General features: G+C 42.1%; 1 protein-coding gene across 2 annotated transcripts in view; it reads right to left on the bottom strand.

Moving 5' to 3' along the window:
* The window catches only part of NAMPT (nicotinamide phosphoribosyltransferase), a 48,188-nt gene that overhangs the window by 8,863 nt on the left and 13,660 nt on the right, over positions 1-25,665 (bottom strand). Inside the window, exons 2-8 of one of the 2 annotated variants that reach the window (XM_067564465.1) lie at positions 18,478-18,655; positions 15,305-15,408; positions 13,285-13,413; positions 12,496-12,654; positions 11,927-12,063; positions 10,971-11,196; positions 9,526-9,645 (exon numbers count right to left, since the gene is read on the bottom strand). In XM_067564465.1, the coding sequence (XP_067420566.1) occupies positions 9,526-9,645; positions 10,971-11,196; positions 11,927-12,063; positions 12,496-12,654; positions 13,285-13,413; positions 15,305-15,408; positions 18,478-18,655 (1,053 nt within the window). The remainder of the gene's footprint in view (positions 1-9,525; positions 9,646-10,970; positions 11,197-11,926; positions 12,064-12,495; positions 12,655-13,284; positions 13,414-15,304; positions 15,409-18,477; positions 18,656-25,665) is intronic. The other variant, XM_067564466.1, reaches the window with a different exon arrangement.

The raw sequence follows: 25,665 nt of genomic DNA, 5'->3' as shown, positions 1-25,665 counted from the left end.
ATGTAAAATTTTGTCAATACCTGGCATGTTGTTTGAATTTTTAATTGAGACTCTAGTCTAAGATCATTACAAAATGTTACTGCTGGAGAACTGTTATCTGCACTGTAACACATGTTATACAACACAGCCTCCCTCCTTTCCCAACACAGAGCCCTAGAGCACATTATTTATTTGCCCAAACTAAATCCTTCATGGTGGCATTCAAGAGCCTTCTGATGGTTGTCAGAATTGTGGGCTAACTTCAAAAGAAGTTCAAAGAAATTAAATGGAACAATTCTTCCTACAAATAAACAGTCTAGAATTAGTTGTATTAGAGATTTCTAGGATGGTATTCAAGCATTTGTTTTACCCTCTTCTTCAACCAAAGTTCTTGAGTGATTCTCGTTTGGTATATTCAGCTGTTTTGCCATGTTTTCTGAGAGTTATCAGAAACAAGTTAGCTGCAATCCCATCAACAGATAATTTAAATTTACCATAAATATGCCTTCTCATAACACAAGTTCAGAGTCATGACTGATGTATCAGCCCTACCCACAATGGCCAGAGAAGCTGATTAGTCAAAGATCTGTTTTTTCTTGAACTGCTCCCCCTCTTTGAGCCTGGAAAGCATATCACAACCCCAATCAAGGACCTTCCAGTGCTTGAACTACCTATGAACATACTACTAACGAGAGTGTGAAAATCCCAGATGGAGGATTTTTCTGTTATGGACAGTTTATATTTAAATTATTAAATTACATTAAAATGATTTACTCTCACACACAGACAATCCCTAGTCTGAAGTCATGACTGATGAGAAGTAACAACCAGGCCATCCAGAGAAAGGGAAGGGGATGAACTAAATGAAAAGAGGAGATTAGGGGAGAACATGCAGTGTTGTGGTGGCCATGCCAGCCCCAAGGTATTAGACACACAAAGTGGGTGAGGTAATATTTTTTATTGGACCAATTTCTTTTGGTGACAGACAAGCACTTCTTCAGGTCTGGGAGACTTGTTTGAAGTGTCATTGCTAAATACAAGCTGGAACAGTATGTTTAGCATAAGTAGTTACGTTTCAAGGAGCCATTCAATAGTCTATATAACCCACCACCACCGATCCCTCCCCAGCTTATGCTAAACGAACTGTTCCACCTTGTATTTAGCTGTGACACTTCAAGCAAGTTTCCCAAAGAAGAGCTCTGTATAAGCTCACAAGCTTGTCTATCTCACCAACAAAAGTTGGTCCAATAAAAGATATTACCTCACCCACCTTGTCTCTCTAATCAGGGGAGAATGGCAGACTAAAAGATCCGGCAGTCCAAAGCAGCCTTTTGGGCATGTTAAATATCCTGAACTTTCCCCTTGCAGGATTTGTTCAGGGCCTTAACCTAAGACAAGGAAGCCTGAGGGTAGTGACACTGAACATGACTGTTTGTGGAACTACAGAGGCTCAGTCACAGTCTCCTTTAAGGAAAAGCTCTAGCGGGATGAGGGGACGGTACAAAAAGTAATTGTCCCAGGAATAACGTACTGACTAGCTGGCAACATCTGCCACAATCTCAGGTCTAATCTATGCTACAAAGTTATGTCGATGCAAGGCAGCTTACATCGACCTAGTTGTGTATGTGTCTTCACTTAAATTGGGCTGTCGCCGACGTAAGTGCCAATTAACACCACCTCCGCTAGCAGCGTAGAGCCATGGTCGATATACATAGATTGACACAGTGCCAGAGCAGAAACTGTATTATTTACACTGATCATTACTTGTCTCTAGCAGCTGTCCCACAATGCCCCACATTGACCACTTTGGTCACCATTGTGAATTCATCTGCCAAGGGGTCACAAACCAGAAGCCACCCCTCTGTTAAAAGCCCCACAAATTTTTGAAATTCCTTTTCCTTACAGCCTGGCTTGGCGAGTGCACCTAGCAGCTCTCCATTGCTGAGTGCGACTGTCCAGCTGACTATGCTTGTTACATGCTCCAGAGATGCTCCTACCTGAAATAGACAGGAAGCACTGGATCTCCTGGGGCTGGGGGAGAGAAGACTGTGCAGGCACAACTCTGAACCAGCCGCAGAAATGTGGGCATCTGCGAGTAGATTGCTCAGGGGATGCAGGAGAAGGGCTACAACCAAGACCAGCAGCAGTGCTGTGTGAAAGCCAAGGAGCAGCGGCAGGTATACCAGAGGATCAGGGCAGCTAATGCTTGATCTGGTGCTGAGCTGCAGACCTGCCGTTTTTACGAAAAGCTGCATTCCATCCTTGGCAGAGACCCCACTCCCACCAGCACTGTGGATACCTCCAAGGAGTCCAAATCACAGGCCCCTGCTGTGAACAGCTAGGAGGAGGAGTACGGGGAACAGGACTGGGGGGATCCAGCTGCTCAGTGAGCCAAGACCTGTTTTTGATTCCACTGCAGGTGAGCCTGATGCAGAGGAAGGAACCTCGGGTAAGTGTTTAGTTAAATTACAGTGATTGCCGCCGCCCCCCGCCCCCCATAGTAGCAGAACACATCTTACGACTTATCATTAATTTACTCGTGCTAGAAGAGGTAGTGGTACAACCAAGAGAGGTAGAGTTGCTATCTGCTTTTCATTCCCCTCTAGACTTAGGCAGGGGGTGGATGTGGAGCAGTTTGCGCACAGGGATGTCTGTAAATCCTCTGGAAAGATCTTGATAAAGTTTTCATGGAGGTACTCTGCAACCCTCTGCCACATGTTTCTAGGGAGGGCTGCCTTATTTGTTCCATGGCGGTAGGACATTTTCCCACACCACCCAGTGATAAATTCAGCAGGCACAAGCTAGCAGCATATAGGCCTGAGCGGCTCCGGGACACCAGCAGCAGCTGTGCTCTCTCTGCCTCTGTTACCCTCAGGAGTGAGATATCAGCTAAAATCACCACCGCCTGTGGGAAAACAGTGCCAGTATTCAGTGTCATTTGTCCTGTACTACTTAAATCATGCAGCCCAGCTATTCCCGCCTCACCTCCCCCTGGAGGGCCATACTCACCATGGCCAGTGTTGTGACTAACACCATGCACAAGCAATCACGAATAGAAGTGAGAATGTAGTGCTTACAGCTTTTGGTGAGCAAGGGGAGTAAGTTCAGAATCTTAGTTTCACTTTTCCTAGTGAATAACCTAACAATGGTACCTCTGTTTTATCTGCAGCTGCTGCCATTGTGGCCTTCAGAGTCTCACCCTCCTCACCCATAGAACAGCTGAGCCAGACAAAGAGGAGAAAGAAGAGGACTCAGGGTGACACGTTCCAGGAGATCCTGCAAGCCAGTGCTGCACTGAACAACGAGCACAGAGCCTGGAGAATCACCATTGCTGACATCCTGGAGAAGGATAGAGTAGAGAGGAGGAAGGTGCAGGAAAAAGAGGGATGTGCAACAGGACATATTGGGACTTCTCAGGAAGCAAACAGTGATGCTGCAGGCCCTGGTGGACCTACAGGTTCAACAATCCCAGGCTCACCTCCCTCTGTAGCCCATTGAGAACTCAATATGGGGACTTCCCTATATCCCCACTCAACATTCCATGTGACATCTGGGGGTCACTACAGCACCCCTACCACTCCACCCTGCGGAACATTAAAGACCATCACAACTTCACATACACTGAGTTGGTGTATATGTAGCTGAAATGGACATGAATGTTATGAAGGGGACAGAAGCTCTGTTCTTGTGATTTATTAAGTTTTAAATTTTTTTAAATTGCCTGGTGTTTTGTTTTTGCACAGATTTTGTAACAGAATGAAATTCTATTTTTTGGAACATAATTCATTGTTATTCATTCACAACATATGCTGGCTGGTGCTGAGGAGTTCTGAAAGCAACCAATCTGTTACTGTGCAGTGTCACACAACTCAAAAGATTATTCACAAACAATATTAATAGGTTCATTGACAATGTACTATTTATACCTATACAGCAATCACCACACGATTCATACCGGGCCACAAAACAGGATGGCCAGGTAGAGCACTACACCACCACACACTACTCTGACTCACTATTAAAATGCTATTTCAAAACCTCCCTTAGCCATATAGCTCTGTGTTGAGCTCTTCTAACAGTCCTTGTATTTGGCTGTTCAAATTCAGCAGACAGCCACTCCACCTCCACGCTGGTGAAAACGTTTCCCCCTTTTGCTTCACGGATATTATGCAGGACACAGCAGGCAGCTATAACCATTGGGATATTTTTCTCACAGAGGTCCAATCTTGTGAATAACCACCACCACCAGCAACCCTTCAAACAACCAAAGGCACATTCAACTGTCATTCTACACCAGCTGAGCCGGTAGCTGAAGTGTCCCTTGGTGCTGTAAAGATGGCCCCAGTATGGCTTCACGAGCCATGGGACCCAGGGGTAGGCTAGGTTTCCCAGGATCACTATTGGCATTTCAACAGTGCCAGTTAATTTGCCAGTCAGGAAAGAAAGTCCCTGCTTGCAGCTTTTGAACAGATCTGTGATCTTAAAGATGTGAACATCATGCACCTTCCCTGACCAGCCCACACTGACGTTGGCAAAACATCCCTGGTGATTCCCCAGTGTTTGCATTACTACAGAAAAGTAGCCCTTTCTGTTGATGTACTCTGTGACAAGGTGGTCTGGTGCTAAAATAGGGGCATGCATGCCATCTAGCACCCCACTGCAGTTCGGGAACGTCATTGCTGCAAATCTATATATGTTCTGCACATTTGCAAGAGTAACAGCCCTGCATAGCAGGAGGCATTAATGGCCCTGCACATTTGCATGACAACAGCCCCCATGGTGGATTTTCTGACTTCAGATTGATTCCTGACTGTCTGGTAGCAACTTGGCATTGCAAATTTCCACAGTGCAATCACCACTCACTTCTCCACTGTCAGTGCAGCTCTCATTTTGATGTCCCTGTGCTGGAGGGCTGAGGTGAGCTCGGCACACAGATCCAGGTATGTGGCCTTGCACATCTGAAACTTCGGCAGCCAGGGCTTGACATCCCAAACTTGCATGATGATAGGATCTCACCAGTCAGTGCTTGTTTCTCTAGCCCAGAACCAGTGCTCCACCATCTGCAGCTCCTCCATGAATGCCACCAAAAACCTTGAATTGTTTCTTGCTGTGTCCCCATGTAATCTGCTCTCCAAGGAACCATCATTTTCCCAGTGTCTCTTCTTGCGGCTCTGCAAATCCTGGATGATCATGTGCCCTGTCCTTGCAATGTTCGTAACAATAATGCAGGCTCCATATTTCTGTCAAAGATGGCGGACAGCAGGGATGGCCACATAGGTTTGTGGGATTTTGAAAAGACGATGTAAAAATTATGGGATGTAGATGAAAATATGGGATGGAGAATAATGTATTATGGGAAGTTGACCTCAGGCTCCCAATCACCATGATCAATTCATTTCAGCCCCATCATGCACTACCAAAAATTCCCAAAAGAGTGTGCGCTGGATGGTGGCGAGTTACAGAGTGGGATACCTACTCATGATACACCACACTCTGCATTAATACAAGTGCTCCTGGGGAGTATGCACACTGCCAACACAAGGAGCCATGCATGCATGGGCACAGGAGATGTACTAACTGCAGCAGCTGTATGCCAACGTAACCTGAGTCTAGGTAAGTTTGTAGTGTAGACGTGGCCTCAGTTTAGAAGGGGATCATCCACACAAAGGAGCACTAGAGTTTTTTTTAAGTTCATCCATGTTCTAGATTTACCCTTACAGGATATGTTTAAGGCCTATAACCATGACAGGGAAGCCAACAGGTAGTGATATAGGAAAAGGCAGCCCACATAGCATAGCAGCTGAGACAAAATCTCTCAAGAATATATGCCAGACTCTTTCCCACCAGGTTTTTAGGAGCAACATCTCCCTCTAACACACATCTCTTTAGAGACTTTCCCCTGCCACAATTCCAGCATATACAGGGTCCTCAAACCAATAAAGGGAAAGGAATGTCAGAGCTCCCTGTAGTACTTCCATTTAATGAAATCCTTTTGAGGCATCTTGAAAATCTCTCTTCTCAATAGCCAAAATCATATTGGTTTTAATAATAAACTTCACATCCTCTGGGGCCAATGTCTGGGAAGTAGTGCCAAATCAGAGTCCCACAGAGAGGAGTATAAGCGGAAAGGGAGTCTTCTTCCTGAGGGTTTAAAGGCTCTCCTGGAAGCTATTTGTAGAAGGGGAACCTGAGGACGACAAATGATTCAGAATTGTCAATTGGCTCTGAATGAGAGAAATTCTCCGAGAGCCTCTGGAATAACCGAAAGAGATGAGAGAAGGATAGGAAGAGGAGCTGTTTTTGTGCAGACTCCCTTCAAGCACAACCTCCAAGAAATTGTTAGAAGCTGGCTATGAGCAGCATCTCATTCAGAAACATGAAGCTGTCTGGGAGGACCAGTCATTTTGAGGGGACACGCCCAGATTAACAGGCATTACCAGTGCAGAGAGTGGCATAACTGGGCTCTACTTGACTGGTGTAGTAGAGAGGGGCAAGAGATCATATATGTGGGGTCGGTTCCCTTCAGCCAGCATCTGGCCACATGCCTCACTTCAGTCCAAGGCTTTCCTGGATGGTGGGCCTTCTTATACTGTAGACACACTCCTTGTTTACCTCAGCTGACGAACAAATAGCCTTGGGTGAAAAGCTGGCTACGGACCAACCACACTCCCATCATGAAGGGCCTTCCCTGGTCAGAATTACCTTGTGTGGGGGGTAATAGCATGACCCTGGCTTAGAATCAGAGCTTTGCTACAGCTTATCACTGATACTGCTGCTGAGATCCGCATTTGGAGCTTCCAGAGAGGTGGAGAAGAGCAAGGAATTGCTGCCACCAAAAACCTCAGGAGCCTGCAGCCTTTCCGCACAGCAATGTCATACAGAAGAGCTTCTCATTGTGGTGGAGGCAGCAAGATGTCCAGATTTTGACCAGCTAATCGTTTCCATTATAGGCATTGTTAATCCATCAGTCATGATGCCAAACTAGAGGATTCTCTAATATGAGAATTTAAAGACAGCTGGAAATTGAATGCACAAAAGATAATCCCTTGAAGGGCTAGTATATTTTGCATTTCGCAGATTGGAATGATTTAAAAGTGAAAATGTCAAAACAAGAAGTCAGAAGGACTACCAACACCCTCTATTAAAACAAAGAATTTTAAAAATCCCATTTATAATCTGCTGTTTTTCTACTTTTTTTTTTCTCATCTAGTTTAGACAGTGAATTAGATTGATCAGTTAATTTCTCATTCCAGGTTTCATACCATACCCATCACCACAGTATCTGGTGTGTGACACTGTAGTTGTATTTGAGATTCTAATGCTGAAGTGGAATGTTTAAAGTTAAAACAAACTTTCAAGGAGTTTAAAAAATGAATGTGTATATAGATGAGATCATTTAAAAAAAATGTATTCTACATGAAACCTACATTTTTATGTATAAGATACTTGAAAGTGCCTTTTTAAAGCAATCCCAGCATTCATGTCCTCTACATCAGCATGGGACGCCTGGTTTTGTTGGTATAATGGGTAAGAATGCCTTTGCGGTTTTAAGCAAGTATAAACTTGACTCTCTTATACCAAGGGTTATGGCTGTTCTTGTTTTCACAGGTAATGCTGTGCTGTTAATAGGCTTGTGGGGGAAAAATATGTATAAAAATATCTATTCCCCACACTTTGGGGATCTAAACAGGAAAATAATTTTAAAACAGATTTATCGCTTGTGTCCATTTCCTCTCACATTAGTTATTAGAAATAATTTTTCCTGACCTATTTAGACCTTGCAGCACAGCACTTTATCTTCATATCCTGAAGAACAAGGCTCCCTCCCTCCCTAGTCATGGCTTTGTGGTGGACTAATATGACACTAATTGTTGCCTCCTAGAATTCTGTCAGACTTAGGAAGTCTTACCAGAATCTCACTGGCCTTCTGGAAAGGCTCTGAATTTAGTGGGCCAAATCCATCGCTGGTGCAGCCCCATCAGAGGTCAATGGAGTCAAACCAGGAATGAATATGGCCCAATATATTTCTAACATACAACTGGATTCTGTTTTAATAGTTGTTAAAGGGAGTTTATGGTCTCCAAGAACAGATGCTGGAAAAGTTTAACAATCAGACAATGTGACCAAGCATTCAATAGTTGTGTATTAAAGAGAGAATATTCAGATTCAGTTATTAACTTTCATGCTTGCTGTTGTTAACACAGATGTACATTGTACAGCAAGACTGTTCTCATCAACTCACTGTTTCCTTCAAACAAACCAAGAAAATTAGATTTGCTTTTCAGGGCTGTCACAGCATGAATGTTAGCTCTTTTCCATTACAAGGCATTTTTCCCACCAACAACTCTGTTACATGATATTCCAACTGCAGGACAACCTAATTACTGGAATCCTCTCTCTGAGGATTTGTCCGTGACAGGTAAACACCTTTGTAGCTTTGTTGTTTGGGTTCACATTAGTGGATCTCAGATTGTACATTTATCAAATTTAAGAGATGGATAACTCCCACCAGTGTGTCACTGCTTTACTCTCACTTCTAGTTTCTCTAGTCCTTTAGAACTTGTTCAAAAGAATGCAAAGTTACTCAGACTTGGTGAACTGGGATTCCTGTGAATACGCCCAATGACTAAGAGGTTTCACTGAACTGAGTATTTCCTAAATATTTATTTTGTTGCATTGCTTCAGTATTTATTCAGGTGAAGATAATGAATGTCCTTGTGCAAGGCTGGTATTTATTTTCAAAGCAGAAGGCATTAATTCTGTGATGGCTTGACTCTTAACATCACGTAACTGTGCATAAATAAGGTCAGCCAATGCTGCTCTGCACTTCCTTCCACCAGACAGTAGCAAGTCCATAATTAGAGAGTTTCCAGTAAGTAGTAGAAACTTTGGCTTCTACTTTACCTTCCTGAAATTGTATTTTTATCAATAAGAAATTATGTATCCACCTACCAGACTATCAGGCATCAGCAGTTTAATGTGGTCTAATTTTGCATAAAACATTGATTGCTCAGTTATTCTCATTAGCGTGACTTTTAATGATGCCTCCCCCATCAGATTTTATATTAACAATGGTTTGTAGACACTTTTGCATTTGCTTTAAAAAAATCTCCTTCAAAAAGTACAAGTACACCTTAAAAATTTGAATGCAAACATATTGAAGATACCACATGTCTAACAATACAAACTAGTTAATTACTACTACAGCACAAGAGTCATGACTGGCATATAACAGACAAATAAAGGGACAGATCTCTGCACGGAGCTTAAACCTAATTAGTTTCAACATGGAAGGGATGAAAATTAACAATGAGGTGGTGTGGGAGAATAAGAGTTAACACAGTGAGATTAGGAAATGTATTTTTAAAAAATGTATCATGTGATTTTAATACATGAATTTAATATGTTAGGGATTGCAGGCAGTGTCCAGAATGAAGGCCAAGGATAAGTTAGTAAAAACACTATTAGCATCTAACAAGTTGTAATAGACTCTAGATTAAGGGAGGACACTGCCAGCTTCATCTGATTTATCAATGAAATCCATACCTCTTGTAGTGTGTTGATATCCACACCATCCCCCTGAATAACTCGGATATAAGGGGGCAACACCTTGTAGCCTACTGAGTTTTCCACAACAGGAAACTTCTTTCCTAAGATCTCCAAAACCTGTAGAAAACCAAATGGAAGCAATTACGTTTCTACTTCTCCCACTCTAGCAAAATTAAACACCAAATCCATTAAACTTAATAGAATTAATTTTTGGTAGCATTTTGAGAACATGGCTCAAAGCAAAGCCCTGCTGTACTCTAAATACTCTAGGCATTGTGCAGAGGGTGGTTTCTAAGAAAATGGAGACAATAGGATTGTACAGTCACATGGCTAAAGACGACTAATCACACCCAATCCTCATTTCTATCCACAGATTGGCAGCTAGACTCTCCTCACTGAAGTTGACCCAGCATATTATTCTTATTTATTTACTTTTCTTTACACAATGTACACTTCGGATGGGCCCTTCACGTTTCTCAGATCTGTTGGCACCATATGCCTCACAGAATAAGAATTGCTGTCTGAGGTCTCAACTTAAACTAGCAATACTCAAAATTTAGATCTTGATTCACATTGACATTTTTCATGGTTCTGAGAAAGAGTACACAAAATTCCTATGGTGGTGTTGCACTTGTCCCAGAGAAAAAAAGTAACCAGGCAGGTTGAATCTGTATTTGTCTTAGTAGATAGCCAACGTGTAACAGCGCTGAGAGTCACTCTAATGGAATGATATTTTTAGCTTTTATGATAAGTTTTCTACATGCAAGTGTGTGTTCTAAATAGCTTTATAATCTTTTGTAGCACTCGACAGCTCCTGCCAGAGCTGTGAAATCAACAAGAAAGCCAGGTGAGTGGAGGACTCCAGCTTGAGCCTGGCTACCTCCTGGGCTCCCAGCTTCTTGTTTCCCACCAGGAGCCCGGCTTCCCTGAGGCTCCCTGCCAGTGGCACGGTTGCCCCTCCACCTCCAGGCTGTCAGTTCCCCTCTCCCTGCTGGGTAAATGCCATGCTTCTGGTGGGGAGTCGAGAGCCTGGGGTGGCACCCGGGCTTCTGGCGGGGAGACTTGGGGCAGCATCCCGGCTCCCAACAGGGAATGGGGAGCTGGGAGCCCAGGCAACAGTCCGTCGGGGAGCCTCGTATCAGTGTTCCTGGTGAGGACACGCACCACCAACAGAAGAAGGGCAGTGCGGATGTGAACCACTGCAGTAATTATTGCAGTGGCTGTAAGTCAACGTAACATAGGTCGACTTAGTTTTAGTGTAGACCTGCCCTTGGTAAAAACCATGCTATTTGGAATGTGGAACAGAGTTTCCTCAGATAAGGTTAATGAGGTAAATTTTTGGTTCTATCCCCCATGAAACAGCCCGTTGTAGCAATAGTTTTAGATCAGCAATAAGAAGTTTCCCAAATGTGTTCATAGGAAGAATTTTTTAAAAGTATTACCTTTAACACAGTGTCAAGAGGATTTCCAGAATCTGGTCTAATAATCAGTGGTGCCTCTGAACTTCTGGATACAATTAAATGCCTTAAGTCCTCACCCCATATTTTTTCACAAGCATTGTAGATGTCATAGCTGTCACTGACCACAGATACAGGCACTGAAGAAAACTGCGTCACTATGTGTTCAAAAGCATCCTTTTCATGATCTTTCCCCCAAGCTGTTATGGTACTGGAAAATCAGTTGAAGATCTGCATTAGACTGAAATTCACGAGCCAGCCAAATCACACATTTTGTATTTTTCTGTATTATAAAAGATATTCTAACTAAAGCCAAACTATAATGCAAATTTGCCCAGTCCTTTAAATATCTTCAAGTAGCTTGTATGAACTATAAAAAAGGCTGAATCAGTGTATTGCTGCTAACAGTTTAACAAAGATTGATCACACAGATAGAACTAATCCTTCTATGGGTCCTGTCATGATGGGACGCTTATACTGTAACTGCCTCTGATTGGGAGAGAGGTCTTGAGTGGACACTGGCAACTTTCATTACTTCTCAGTTATTTTCAAAGAGCTGTGCTAAGGAATTGGGCTACAGAAGCCAATTTTTGCCCACTGAGAATACAAATGTTCACAATGTTTTAATTATGACTTTACAACACGACTCAAAAAAAATCACATTACATTATTATTTTGAACCTAACTAAGTTTCTTAATAAATAGATCAATACATTATACATACATCATCTGACAAGGTTCACTTCTGACTTAACAGCTGGACTAGTATCTACTCATACTGTGTACCATACAAAAAGACTGAAGAGGTTTTATCTGCCTCCTTATGTGGAGTAAAGCAAGTATTTCTACATGCAAAGTAAGGACAAGGAAAAATAGTTATGTTAACACAAGAAATAAAGAAATTCAGCAAAGGTTTCAAACAACTGGGAAAAAGATCTTACCTGTGTTCAGCAGCTGGAATAGAATATCCTGGAACAGGGTCTTTTGTTCCATAGTACTTTTTAATTAAAGCAATTCCTGCTACTGTGTCAGTTCCTTTAAAGTTTACCAAGTGAGCAGATGCTCCTATTCCTGCTGTCTGAGAAACAGACATGATTTTAAGTTACAGTGCCAAATCATGAAGACTAATTATCAAGCATTGTATAGGGTTAGTTCTGTACAGCGAAGAGCCTTGTTTATTAATTCTAGTTTCTCCTATATTTAGTTTAACACAGTCTCATACTATCCAGAAGATAATTTCCATAAAGAGAAAAGCTCGCCAAGTCTTGATAGTTAAGTAAACTGCAGTTTCTTTAATTTTGTACTTGAAGGTACAAAGAGAGGGAAAGAACACTCAGGAAAGTACTCCCAACATACTGCTCCATGTTTCCAGACTTTCATAACATTACAAGACACCAAAGTGTCAGAAATAGTCAAAAGGTATTTGTGCCAAAATGCTATAGATTCCTGGCTGTACTACATTTGTTTAAATAGAATTAGACTTCTCAAGCTACTGGGCAATTAGTGTTACCTCTTGTGAAGAAACGCCTCTGTAGCCAAAGTCATGCAGTTTGTACTCCAGTCCTTCTAAGCTTCCAGATGTCTCTAGCAAATACTTTGCCAAAATTTTCTTCTGCTCTCTGGAATTTGTGGCCACTGTGATTGGATACCATGACTGAACAAGAATAGTCTACAACAAAAAAATCAGGTACACAAATATTTTTGATCAAGACTCCAAAACCCAACAAGCTGGCATTGAGCCAAACACAACTGGATCTACTGGCAATAAGCCAAGGGGAATTTGCATAGGCGCTGCAAAGACTAAGCAAATTAGGTATGGCAAATGGTGTCAACATGTACGCAAGTGACTGATTCGGAGGGTACCATCACATCAATACCCAGTTCTACTCCTGTCTTAACTTACAACTACACTCTTCCAAGAGGTGTTCCTCATTTTTAGAAGTGATGCAAGAAATATTGGCTATGTCCAAAATAGATTGCCCTAAGAATCAGACTTCTTAAATTAAGTCCTTTTTGTTGTGAGGTGGGCCACGTAATTACTCACTGCAGGAATCAACCTTCCTGAGCTGCAGACCAATGCACACAAAAGTCAATCCCCACAAGGTGTATGAGCACTGTTGTGCACTTCCCCCATTTACTAAATAATCATATCACACATAAGACTCCTGCAGCAGGCTTCAAGAAAGAGATCTTTTGAAAACAGAAGCCAGCTGGTTCCAGAGATCTCACCCTAACCGAAGCAGAATAATTATGAATCGATTCTTCATTTTTAATAAAAGCTTAATTTTTAAAGACTGACCTCAATCCAATTAGTAAGCCAATAGCACTCTGGATCCGTGTTTTCTACTGTGAAGAGTACATTTCCTCTGGGAATGACAGAGCCTTCAGGAACAGCCTTTACTTCTATTGGAAGATGCCCTTCATACTTCTGTAAAAGAAATAGTAATAGCATTAGCTGGTAGGAACGAGGCCAGCCCTGCTCCCACTGACTTCAGTGGAGCAAAATCAGGCTTCATATTTGCTAAAAAGAAGGCATTTACAGTGAAAAATTGAACATTTAAAAAACAAAATCCACCCACTCAATGGCACCAAAACCTATACATTTAAAAAGGCACCAATTCCTCTAGCCTAACAAAATGAATAACCATGTTCCACAAAGGGATATTTAACAATGTTATTCTTTGCACATGCTTGTTTAAGGAGACCCTGCTGTTTTATAAAAAATAAAATAAAATAAAATAAAATAAAATGTTTGTTTGGTACACGGAAGCATTCATTTAACAGGTCTTTGCCACTCAATTTTCTGTGGTGTTTTACCTTTACGTGTGCTTCGTGTTTAGTCCATCCATTTTTAAATGGTCTCATGTTTTGCTGACATTTGTTTTAAGAAGACTAATATCTTTAAATGGGATTCACTGTATATTCTTTCTAAAAAGCTTCATCTACTCTGTCCACTGACCATGGAATCCAGTCTCCCAATGTTTTGTTCTTTCAACTTCAAACAATTGTTAACATTAACTTTCATGCTTGAAAGATTCAACCCTCTGTGGAATATGATGTAGCAGCCTGTTTATAACAGAATAAATTATGAGACAGTAGCTGTAAAATAACTATTATAAGCTACTGAAATAGCATGATGAGCTAAACTGATAAGAAGCAGCTTGTGTGTAGACCCAAAGGAACATGCGTTAGGAGTCTTTCCATAAAGTGTACAAAAGTGTGTTAAAATGAACAGATGCACCAAAATGGTGCTGCTTTACAAAAATGGTGCAGTTTTATAACTAGTATCAATAAACATTTCCCACTGATATCCCAATGCATATCAAAAGGCTGCTTCAATATTATGACAGCTGGAGCTACTGATTAATCTTTAACTTTTTTTTTTTTTAATAAAACACTTCCAGTGAGAATTTCAGAAGCACTTTCACATGGAGACACATCCAAAAAACCCAGGTATTTCCAAGAAATCAACAGTTTTGGAAGTCTCTTCTGAGTCCTTTCCTGTTCAGGAACCTTATCACATTTATATACAGCAAGGATCCAGTTGCTAGAGGACAGGCATGCCAATACGTTCATAGTCACATGCCATCAAATACCTCAGTCATGATCATAAATGGGAAACACAATGCATTCTAAGAAATAGTTTAGTCTGTCATAAAAATTGCCAATGCAGCAAGCTTCAGTGAGTGGAAACCAATGCAAGTAAATACTAGTATCATTCAACTGCAAAGACCATACAAATCTGCCTACTCGTACAGGGAAAATGCTCTCATTTATTTGGGGGAAAAAAAAAAGACACTAAGAAAATAACATTTTCAAAACTAAAAAAATCTCCAAAATAACTCTTTTCTATATTTTATAATAATGCTGATTTTAAGTACCACTACACAATTTAGACACCTTATTTTCATATACCAATTAAAATGTATTTTCTCCATTTACTATTTACTCAAGCAAAAATTTTTAGTGCTTTCTGTATTACAAGCAAATTGTTCTGATTAATTATGGAAACTGATATAAGTTACACCCAGGCACTAAGTACTATTTTATATATTGAAATTTGCCAACAAGCCCCCACTCATTCTAGCAAGTGACGGCAGCAATAAATCTCTGTTACCTGGAAAGCCATATCCGGTATTTGAAAGGATGAAAAATACTTTGCTGTATGGATTTACAATTATTTGATTGTTCTGTGACAGCTGCTAGTTCCTGCAGACTACAGCAGTGATCCTAAAGATGGAAACAACTAATCCACTGATTCATAAATCCTACCTTAGTGTTTCCTTGAATTAAAATGTATAGAACACACAGATTTTTACCTCAAGAATATAGTTCCATCCCTTTTCATTGAAGACATCATCTTGAAAATGCTCCCTGTAAACCTCTTTGGCTTCCTGGATTTTCTCTTTGGTTATCACTTTGCCTGCAATGAAAAAGTTAAAAAAAAAAAAATAAGATCAGACAATGTGATAATTTTTTAATGCCAAGCATAATTAACCAGCTCTTTATGAATAAATAAAAGATAAGGCTATTATCATCAAAGTCTCCTCCCAGACATGAAAAAGCTACTATGCGGCCAAAGAGTTTCGGAAGGCAATCCTGTCATAGGGCATGCTATGCTTAAAAGCATCATTTTTAGCATTAAAGCTGTATTATAAGAAGACAAGATGGCTAAGGAAATTGATATAGGAATAGAAGGCCTTTCACTTATAGACCAGTAGTTCAAATTCAGCTCAGATTGGTTATAATTTGAGTTCACTATCAATGACTGGACTATAAAATGGATAGAAAGCTGGTTAGATCATTGGGTTCAACAGTTAGTGATCAACGGCTCGATGTCTAGTTGGCAGCTGGTAACAAGTGGAGTGCCCCAGGGGTTGGTGCTGGGGATGGTTTAGTTCAACATCTTCATTAATGATCTGGAGGATGGGGTGGATTGCACCCTCAGCAAGTTTGCAGATGACACTAAGTTGGGGGGAGTGGTAAATACTCTGGAAGGTAGGGATAGGATGCAGAGTGACACAGACAAATTGGAGGATTGGGCCAAAAAATCTGATGAGATTCAACAAGGACAAATGTAGAGTCCTGCACTTAGGATGGAAGAATCCCATGCACAGAAAAGGACCTGGGGGATACAATGGACAAGAAACTGAATATGAGTCAACAGTGTGCTCTTACTGCCAAGAAGGCTAATGGAATACTGGGCTGCATAAGTAGGAGCACTGCCAGCAGACTGAACGAAGTGATTATTCCCCTCTATTCAGCACTGGTGAGGCCACATTTGGAGTATTGTATCCAGTTTTGGGCCCTCCACTACAGAAAGGATGTGGACAAATTGGAGAGAGTCCAGCGGTGGGCAACAAAAATTATTAGGGGGCTGGAGCACATGACTTATGAGGAGAGGCTGAGGGAACTAGGCTTGTTTAGTCTGCAAAAGAGAAGAATAAGGGGGGATTTGATAGCAGCCTTTAACTACCTGAAAAGGGGTTCCAGAGAGGATGGCGCTAGGCTGTTTTCAGAGGTAGCAGATGACATAACAAGGAGCAATGGTCTCAAGTTTCAGTGTGGGAGGTCTAGGTTGGATATTAGGAAAAACTTTTTCACTAGGAGGGTGGTGAAGCACTGGAGTGAGTTACCTAGGGAGGTGGTGGAATCGCCATCCTTAGAGGTTTTTAAGATGTGGCTTGACAAAGCCCTGGCTGAGATGATTTAGTTGGAGTTGGTCCCGCTTTGAGCAGGGGGTTGGACCAGATGAGGTCCCTTCCAACCCTAATCTTCTATGATTGGTCAACATCTACATGGAATGAGTTGATGTCCTTAGTACAGTTCCCAGAGGAGTATCATCACAATACTCAGAAAACCACCCAAAGTCTGAATTAGCATGGATACTACACTACGTTCCTCCACACAGATCATCACTTCAAAACACAGTTGAGGAACCTTGGCAGGACACTCTGAAGAAGCTTGCAATGCTATTGAGTCTGTCATAATCTTTTTGTGGCTGAGCACGGGACTTGAGTCTTAAGGACTGCCAACCAGCCACGTTCGTTAAATGCTAAACTGAATTAAGTTTAATATTGTCCTGTAATTCTTTAAAGCTCTATAGACGCTGTTATAGTAAGGTCAACTAGCCTCTGACAATCCATCACAGACTGAGATTTTGGAGACTCTAAGCATACTGATTTGAGTCATGCTGTGATTATTTTGGGACAGTTTTCCTATTTCAAGGGAGTACAAAAAGAGGAAATTCAGGCCCTACACTGTTCACAGTAAATGATATGGGATTGCCAAATGATATTTTACTGGAGTGCCAATATTCAACAAGAATTGGGATTGGCATTGGTGGTGTCTTGGTTAAGATTTGCAGAATCTGTGGCCAATGCTGTAGGAAAAGGATTTTTTGGTATAACAGAAACCAGAATGAGAGGAAGAATCAAAATAGATGGCATTTACTTGAAGTGCAAAAAAACAAATAAATAATTGAACCTCCAAACATGAGTCTATAATACAATGTGAAGTTTTCAGATGTACACCTTTAAACTAGGGATGTAAAAGCCTAACCGTTTTAACGGTAATCAGCTGTTTAAACATTTTAAGCAGCTGATTACTGTTTAAATTGGGGGGGGGGGGCGCCCACTGGGCTCCCCCGAGCCAGAGAGGCTAGGCAGCTCTGGCTCATGGGAGGCGTGGAGCCCAGCAGGGGGGTAGCTGCAGCTGGCCTCAGCTCCCCACCAGCCAGAGCAGCTGGGCAGCTCTGGCTCATGGGGAGGTGCGGAGCCCAGCGCAGTTCCTCCCAGCAAATGCAGAACTGGGGGAAGCCACAGCTGGGCTCGGCTCAGCTCCCCGCCAGCAAGAGCTGCCCAGCTATGGCTCTGCGGCGGAGGAGCTGCAGCTAGGCAGCTCTCGCTTGGGAGTGAGGAGCCGAGCCCAGCACAGCTCCCGCCCGCCCTCTCTCCATTTAACCGTTCTATTTTAGAACGGTTAAACTGATTTTTTTTAAACAAGTTTTTACATCCCTACTTTAAACAGACTGAAAAAAATGCACATTAGCTACCACAGTCAGCAATTAAAATTCTGTTATAGATCATTACTAGATTAAAAGGCAAATACATTTAAACACAAGTTATTAATATATGCATATAACTAATCAGCAAATACAGATCGTACATTTTTAAGTTTTAAACATAACACTTATTTTTCTCCAAATCTTAACGGACTCTCAAAGAGAATGGCATTGCTACCTTTTTTAGTGATTCCATGTAACTTATCTTCTGTTCTGAATTTTTTTCAAGTTTTGATGTTTAAGATGACCATTCATCTAAAACATCGTAACATCTGCACACAGACAGAAATACTTGTTATTCTTTTCTGCAGTGTTTAGTTTGTTCATGATACTGAATATGATACAAATAAAAGATAAAAATGCTTCAACTATCAGAATTCAAGAAGATTGGAGAAAAATCTGGAGATTTATGTACAAGCAATGTTTTACCTGAAATCATGAGACAAATACCTTTTAAGTACTTATTTAGAATGTACTGCAACCCGTAAAAAACAGTTTCCTCATATTTCACCTTCTTTAATTTGGAGTTCTCAGTCTTCTTTTCACGACATTCAAAGTAGGAATAAACTTTGCTTGTATTAGGTGGATATTGCTTATAATGTGTAACCTACATTAAGAAAAACCCTCAGTAAGAACTCAAAAAATATATCACCACAAAACAGACAAAATGAGATCAGAAATAAACTAGACTTGTTAGAATTTTCAGCAGAGTTCCATCTTTATATGTGACAACCCCTACTCTTTCAGGCTGCTAGAATTGAGGAACACTCATTTCCCCATTACACCCACCCCTAGTTAATAGGAGGGTGGGTGGGGGATCTCTACTGGTTTCCCCCCACCCCCGATTTCTGGTTGCTCAACCTCATTCTCCTATTTTACACCTTCGCCATCTGTTTTTCAATCTTTCTGTCCAGTAAATAGCTTTAGTGCCAATGTCTGCTTTTACTCACACAGTAGCTTTCCCTAAATCAGCAGAGTGAAACTGACCTGGGTTTTGAATAGCAGCAATGAAAAGTGACAAAACTGGTCAGTTTTCGCTCTGCTTTGCCTTGGCAAACCTGGTAGTAGCAGTGGAACTGGAGACATTTGCCTGTAGAGAAGTTAGCACTGCTTTGGTTTATGCTCAATTCACATTTTGAAGGTTAGCATAGTCATAACCTAGAAACAATTTTCTAAGCATTTCAGATTCTGAAGAAGCAGATGGCACTCACCCAAAAAAGCTTCCCCTCTATCTTGGGTGAACAGAGGAGTAGATTTTTCAAGCTCTGATTATGTCCATGCCAGCTTTCAAGACCCAGTAATTGCTGCTAGTTGTGTTAAATAAGTAGGTTGATTTTCTTCTTCAATGCAAAAGTTGCATTTTCCCACTGAAATTACTTAAGGGATTTTGCTCAAACTTTCCAGAATAGCTCATCTTTAGGCACAGACTAAGTATTAGGAATTCCACTCCAAGAGAGAATGTTTAATGGTAGCCAAGCATGTGAACACAAATGGTCAAAAAGATACCTGGCACTCCATCAGTAACTGATTGAAACTATCTTAACATGTACACTAGCCAGCTCTATTACACTTCAATAACCCTATCTTCTTTTCCTATAAATGTGCCATTTTAGCCTTTAACTTGCAAACCTGATATTCCTCTTAAAATGTTAAAGTTACATATATAACCCACAACTGCATGTTAGATAGGAAGGGTATACGATGGTGTAATTTGGATTTTTTTCCCAAAAGTTTGGGCTGATTTACAGATTCTACCATGTAACAATGTCATGTCAAATGTAGAAGTCTGCTAATTTTCACCATTTCTTTTTTCTGTCAGAATATATACCGTACACTACTATACACCTACACACTTTACAGCAGAAAAAAATTAAGAAAGGAGAAGTGACTAGACTGGCCAATTTCACTTTCTGGTTTTCATATACCAGCACAATGCCGTTGTGTTTGGGTTTCCAATGCTGCAAGGGAATGTTTAATAAATCACAAAAAGTGTAAAAAAAATTAAACTATTTATCTTTGGCCTTGGAAAACTCAAACCCTACATTTTGAGCAGAGACAGAATGGTATTTTTAAGTGTCTGCATTGACTTCAAATAATAAAAGTATTGCAGAACCAATACAGCTAAACGATCATAAGCGTGCTCAAACACCAAATACAATTGCTCCAAAATCAGAATGTTTATTATTGGCGATATCAGAAACAACTGGATTTTCAGATTCAGGCAAGGGGGAAAAAAATGACATTTTAATTTGGGAAGTCAGAAAATTCTATATAGTATTTAACAAGAAACAAAATGGAACTCCAAAGTGCCACTTTTACAAGCAATTCTTTAAGCATAATCACATCTGTATGGAAGAAAAAGTGCTACAATTTTTTTCAAATTCTTCTAATTAAGTTGTATTGAACACTTATTTCCACTTAATGTTTATATAGAAACAAACATGTTCGACCACTAAAATTACATTACCTGGTCTTTAAGAAAAGAGCGTGCATGGAGCCATTAACTGGTTTGGCGATTACAAAACATTGGATGTTTAACATTCTGTGCCAGGCAGTTTCACACTGAAGTGAACTGGACTATCACGTGATTAACTTTACTATTGTGTGTAAATCTGCAGGATTAGATCCTTCATTAGGCATTTTTCTGGTTTTGTTGGTTTACATCACTGTAACATGATGGAAACTAATGGATGATGGAAACTTTGTCTGCATACTGAAATTTAGTTTTTGCACCTACCTTTTTAGCTATAGTTATGCTGGACTCTGATACAGTACCACCTATTACCCTAGACTTTATACTCTGAAGGATCCCAAGCTGCTTCACAAATTCAAAATTGATATATCAATTATATCAAGAATAGCTACAGCCATTGCAATGAAGTTGGTGCTAGGGTCAACAATGGTAGTAGTTTAACAATACACGGCGATAAAACATACTCATCCAAAACTAACTCAGTGAGAACGCTGTCACAATGAATCAGCAACACCTCTTCCTGCTTCTTCTACAAAAAGTGTTCTCTGGAGGTTTCCCAAGCAAAATACTGACCTGGCACAACACTGCTTAGCTTGAAACATGCAATGTGATCACGGTGCTAGTAGTGTAAATCAGTTTGCAGGCTGAAGTCAGACAGGATTACTGCAACCAGATTAGTTCTGCGTGTGGTGATTGGAAAGAAAAAACAACCTAATTCTCTTGCTAATTAAGATTCTTTCATTGACAGTTTAAATCTGGAAACTATTAAAAAGTCTTGAAAAATTAATCAAGTTTAACTGGTTTTCCCCTGACAAGTTTCTTTGGGAAAATGTTCCTTGATCTGACGATATATACCAACCTGCTTCCCAAAGAAAATGTTTTCATTTAGTTTTAAACCCTTGAAAATAGAGGTGTTCACAGATAAATGTTGGTTTATCATCAATTATATTGCCTCCTCTATTCAGATGAAAGCTCCTTGGGGTACGGCCTGTATCCTACTGAGGTCTGTAAAATGCCCAGCACCGTAGAGCCTCAATCTTGTTAGGGCTTGTACCACAGTAAAGTCTACAAGTAAATGCAAATCACCATTGTGACAGTCAGCAAGAATGACATGGGTTGAAAAGTTTAGTAGAAAACACAGCTTTGAAAAAGGGACAAAACAGTGAATTAAAACACTGCAAAAAGGATACAGACAACAAAAGAAGCCAAAGTCAAGATCAGTATCATAAGGCCCTTAAGACAATAAAAATGTCAAAAGAACATTACAATCACTTTTTTCCATTTCCAGATAGACATGAGAAAATGTAAGACACAAAGAAACAACAAACAGAACAACTGAGTGAGATGTGGAGAACATCTGACCTGAGTTTTCATGTGTCCTACAGATCAGTTTAGGAAAAAGTTACTGTTGACTATTCTGTCACCCATGAAGAACTTATTAAATTTTGCAAATGGTAGTGACTTTGCAGGTGACTGATTAGGGATGAAGACGTGGTGATACAACACTGCTTAGGGGCAGAGCACGCAAATTTTAAAACACTTATAACAGCAGACTTTTAACAACAAGTAACTACACAGTTCAATAGAAAAACAAGATAACAAGGCAAGGAACTTTAAAAGAAAATATCTCTCAATGATCTCACACTGTTAAGTCAGAGTGGTGGTGATAGTTTAGGCTATGTCTACACTACAGAGTTAAGTTGACACAAGTTATGCCGACAATCATAAACTGCTATAATTACATGACTTGTGCATGTTCCCACAATGGTCCAGCAGAGTATGACCACAATTGGTGCTCTAGCATTGACAGAGAGTAGTGCACAACGGGTAGCTATCCCACTGTGCTACTTGCCACCTTCTGCAGCTAAGAATTTTGGGAACGAGAAGTGGATCGCAGAGCATTGTAGGTGCAAGCTCAACATCCAATGATGCAGTTTTTTCTGTCCCATCACTCCATGACCTTCCAACTACGTTTTGTGCCATTTTTCCACAGCCCCTCTAAACTCTTTGCCCGTTCTCTGTGCCTGAAATCATAGATCCTGCTCCACTCTCTAGCCTTGTGATAAGTGTTATGAACACAATGTGACTGATCATGCAGTATTTCATGAGCTGCAATTCTGAGCAGGAATCCACGGTGCCTGCCCTGTTGTGTGCCATGGAAAGAAACAATTTTATATTACTTTTGGCATTCACGGAGCAGCTTCACATGGTGGACTGTCGCTTTTGGGCTTGGAAAACAAGCACTGAGTGGTGGGATCGCATTGTTATGCAGGTCTGGGATGACGAGCAGAGGTTACAGAACTTTCAGATGCACAAAACCACCGTTCTGGAACTGTGTGCAGAACTTGACCCCCCCCTGCAGCACAAGGATACCAAAATGAGAGCTGACCTCTTGGTGGAGAAGCACATAGCGATCATTGTGTGGAAGCTGTCAACTCCAGAGCTACCGGTCAGTCACAAATCAGTTTAGAGTCGGTAAGTCCATTCATGCAAGTGTGTAGGGCCATTAATTGCCTCTTGCTACAAAGGACTGTGACCCTGGGAAATGTGCTTGAAATAGTGGATGGTTTTGTGGCAACGGATACCATAAATGCAGCGGGACAGTAGATGGCAATTTTGGCACAGGACCATCTTGCGACGGAGTACATCAGTAGAAAGGGGTACTTCTCTATGGTATTGCAGGTGCTTGTGCGTCACTGGAATCGTTTCACTGATATTAAGGCAGGGTGGTCAGGGAAAGTGCATGACATACATATCTTCAGGAACACTGGCCTGTACAGAAAGCTGCAAGCAGGGATTTTCTTTCCAGACCATAAGATGCCAATAGGAGCTAATGAAATGCCCATAATGATCCTGGGAGACCCAGGGTACTCCTTACTCCCATGGCTCATGAAGCCTTACATGGGGAACCTGGACAGCAGCAAAAAGCACTTCAACAATAGGCTGAGCAGGTGAAGAACGACCGTTGAATATGCGTTTGGCAGACTAAAGGCACTGCTTTTATGGCAGGTTAGACCTCAATGAGGAAGTTAATCCCATGATCATAGCAGTCTGCTGTGCACTGCATAATATTTGTGAGGCTAGGGTGAAACATTTCCCAAGGAGGCAGATTGCCCTGTGGCTGATTTTGAGCAGCCAGATCCCAGTGCTATTAAAGGGGCACGAGGGGGAGGGGAAGAGAGGGGAAACAGGGGGGCTATTCGATTTAGGGAGACTTGGAAGCACCATGTTGACAATGAGCACCAGTAAGGTGATTCTATAAAGCATTCTGCCATGCTTTGTTTTGTCACCTTGAATGAAAACTTTTGTTACTTTCTGACCATGAGTTGTAGTCAGTTGCAAATGATCCAACTGCCATTGTGCATTAATCCCAGAAGCAACCATCATGTGTAGGAGACAAAGATTAATAAAAAAAATACTCTCTGAAAGAAACTCAAACAGCCACAACCAATACACAAAAACGCTTTCTTGAAAGAGAAACAACATTGAGATGGGCATTCTCTTGATGGAGGTTCTTATAGCTGTGTGCATGTCCCGCTATCATTGGGGAACCTGTCCAAAGGGGTGGAACGAATGGGATACTGCGACAAACCAGGAAGAGGCAAGGAATGTGGGGGTGGAGTTTGGGGAGGGCATGGCAAGCGTTCTATACGGGCTACAGGGAGGGTTGAGCATGCATGTGTTCTATCTGCAGCACAGTTAGGGACTTCAACATCTGTTTGGCCCTCCATTCCTGTTATCAGCTGCTCCCGGCCCAGCTTCCTCTCCTGGCTATCTGTAGCGAGGGGGTGTGGCCTCCCTCTGAGACAGACAGGGAGGGACTTTCACTCAACCCCCAGGAGGGCAGAGCCAGAGAAGCCACGCCCGTCACATTGGAAGCAGAGGGGCGGAGCCCAGACAGGAACGTGAAGTATAAAGGGTGGGACCTACAGCTCAAACAGGAGGCAACCGCTGAAACGGAAGGATATCTCCAGCCTGCTGCTGCAGAGAGGAACTGGAGAGGAGTCCGGTTACCCTGAGGACTCACCTGACCTGCCCTAGCCCGTGGACAACCCAGACAGCAACAGCATGGTGGAACTATCGCCAGCAGCATACCCTGGGGGAGCAGATGACCCTTGGCTGCAGGTACACAGGCACAGGGATGGAGGAAGTAGCCCAGGGGTAGCCGACTGTGGTGTGCCATTTGACCAGGCCCTCCTGGCCCTCGGCATTCTCCCCTTTAACAAAAGGCTCACAGCCATGTGCATTGCAGTCACCTGTGCTCATTTATTTACAGTGCACACAGTCAGTTCCCCAGTTCCAACCCCAGGCACTCTAGGGGCTCCGAGGCTCAGGGTTGCTTGCTCCTCCTTGCCGGCCGGCAGACTGACTTGCAATTCTCCCTGCCCTGCTTGGCCACGCTTCTCCCTTTTCCTGGTTTCCTAAGCTGGCCTATATACCCTCCCTGGCAAGGTAGCCAGCTGTTCTCCCTTTGCCTCATTAGTCAGGGCTCTGGCTTAGCCTGATCAGTGCAGTCAGCTGTTAGTTCTTGGCTCCACTAACCTGCACTGCCTCAGCCCAGCCCACTGGCTTAGGGGTGACAGAGGCAGCTGAAGGATTTACCACCCTCCACTCTGTCAGACCAACTTAGGTTTGGCTAGGCAAGCCTTTGTCAGTGTGTTTCAGTGAGAGCCCCGCTGATCCAGTGACAGAATACTCTGCCACTGGTAGGGCGCTGGGCTGGGAGGCAGTGGGGTCAGGTGGGCCCCCTTCCCACACCACCCCTGAGGTGGTCACCTCATCCCAGCCTGTTAAGCCTCAGAGATCCATAGACTATTTTCCTGCCATGCCCTGCCTGGGGCTAGAGACTGCATGCTTTGCCTGCCCCGCCCTGCCTGAGGGCCTGGGCTATAGACTGCTTGCTCGCCCTGACTGGGGCTAGAGACTGCTTGCTCGCCCCGACTTGACTGAGGGCTTGGGCTACGGATGCTGAAGAGCCAATCCCCTATACCAAGTTGACCTCCACAGGTGTGTAGTGAGGGGGCGCGGCCTACCTCCAAGACTACCAGGGAGGGACAGGATACATCTTCTACACTATCTTAGTTTTTCATTTATTTTTATTCTCCACGAACTGTGTTCTTGATCTGCAGCACCAGTGGATCAGA

Source organism: Emydura macquarii, unplaced genomic scaffold (genome assembly GCF_026122565.2).
Source record: "Emydura macquarii macquarii isolate MOO-44397 ecotype Brisbane River unplaced genomic scaffold, CSIRO-AGI_Emac_v2 contig_2636, whole genome shotgun sequence".
Taxonomy (NCBI): domain Eukaryota; kingdom Metazoa; phylum Chordata; order Testudines; family Chelidae; genus Emydura; species Emydura macquarii.
The sequence above is the reverse complement of the archived record's forward strand: the minus strand, read 5'-3'. Positions and strand labels throughout refer to the sequence as shown.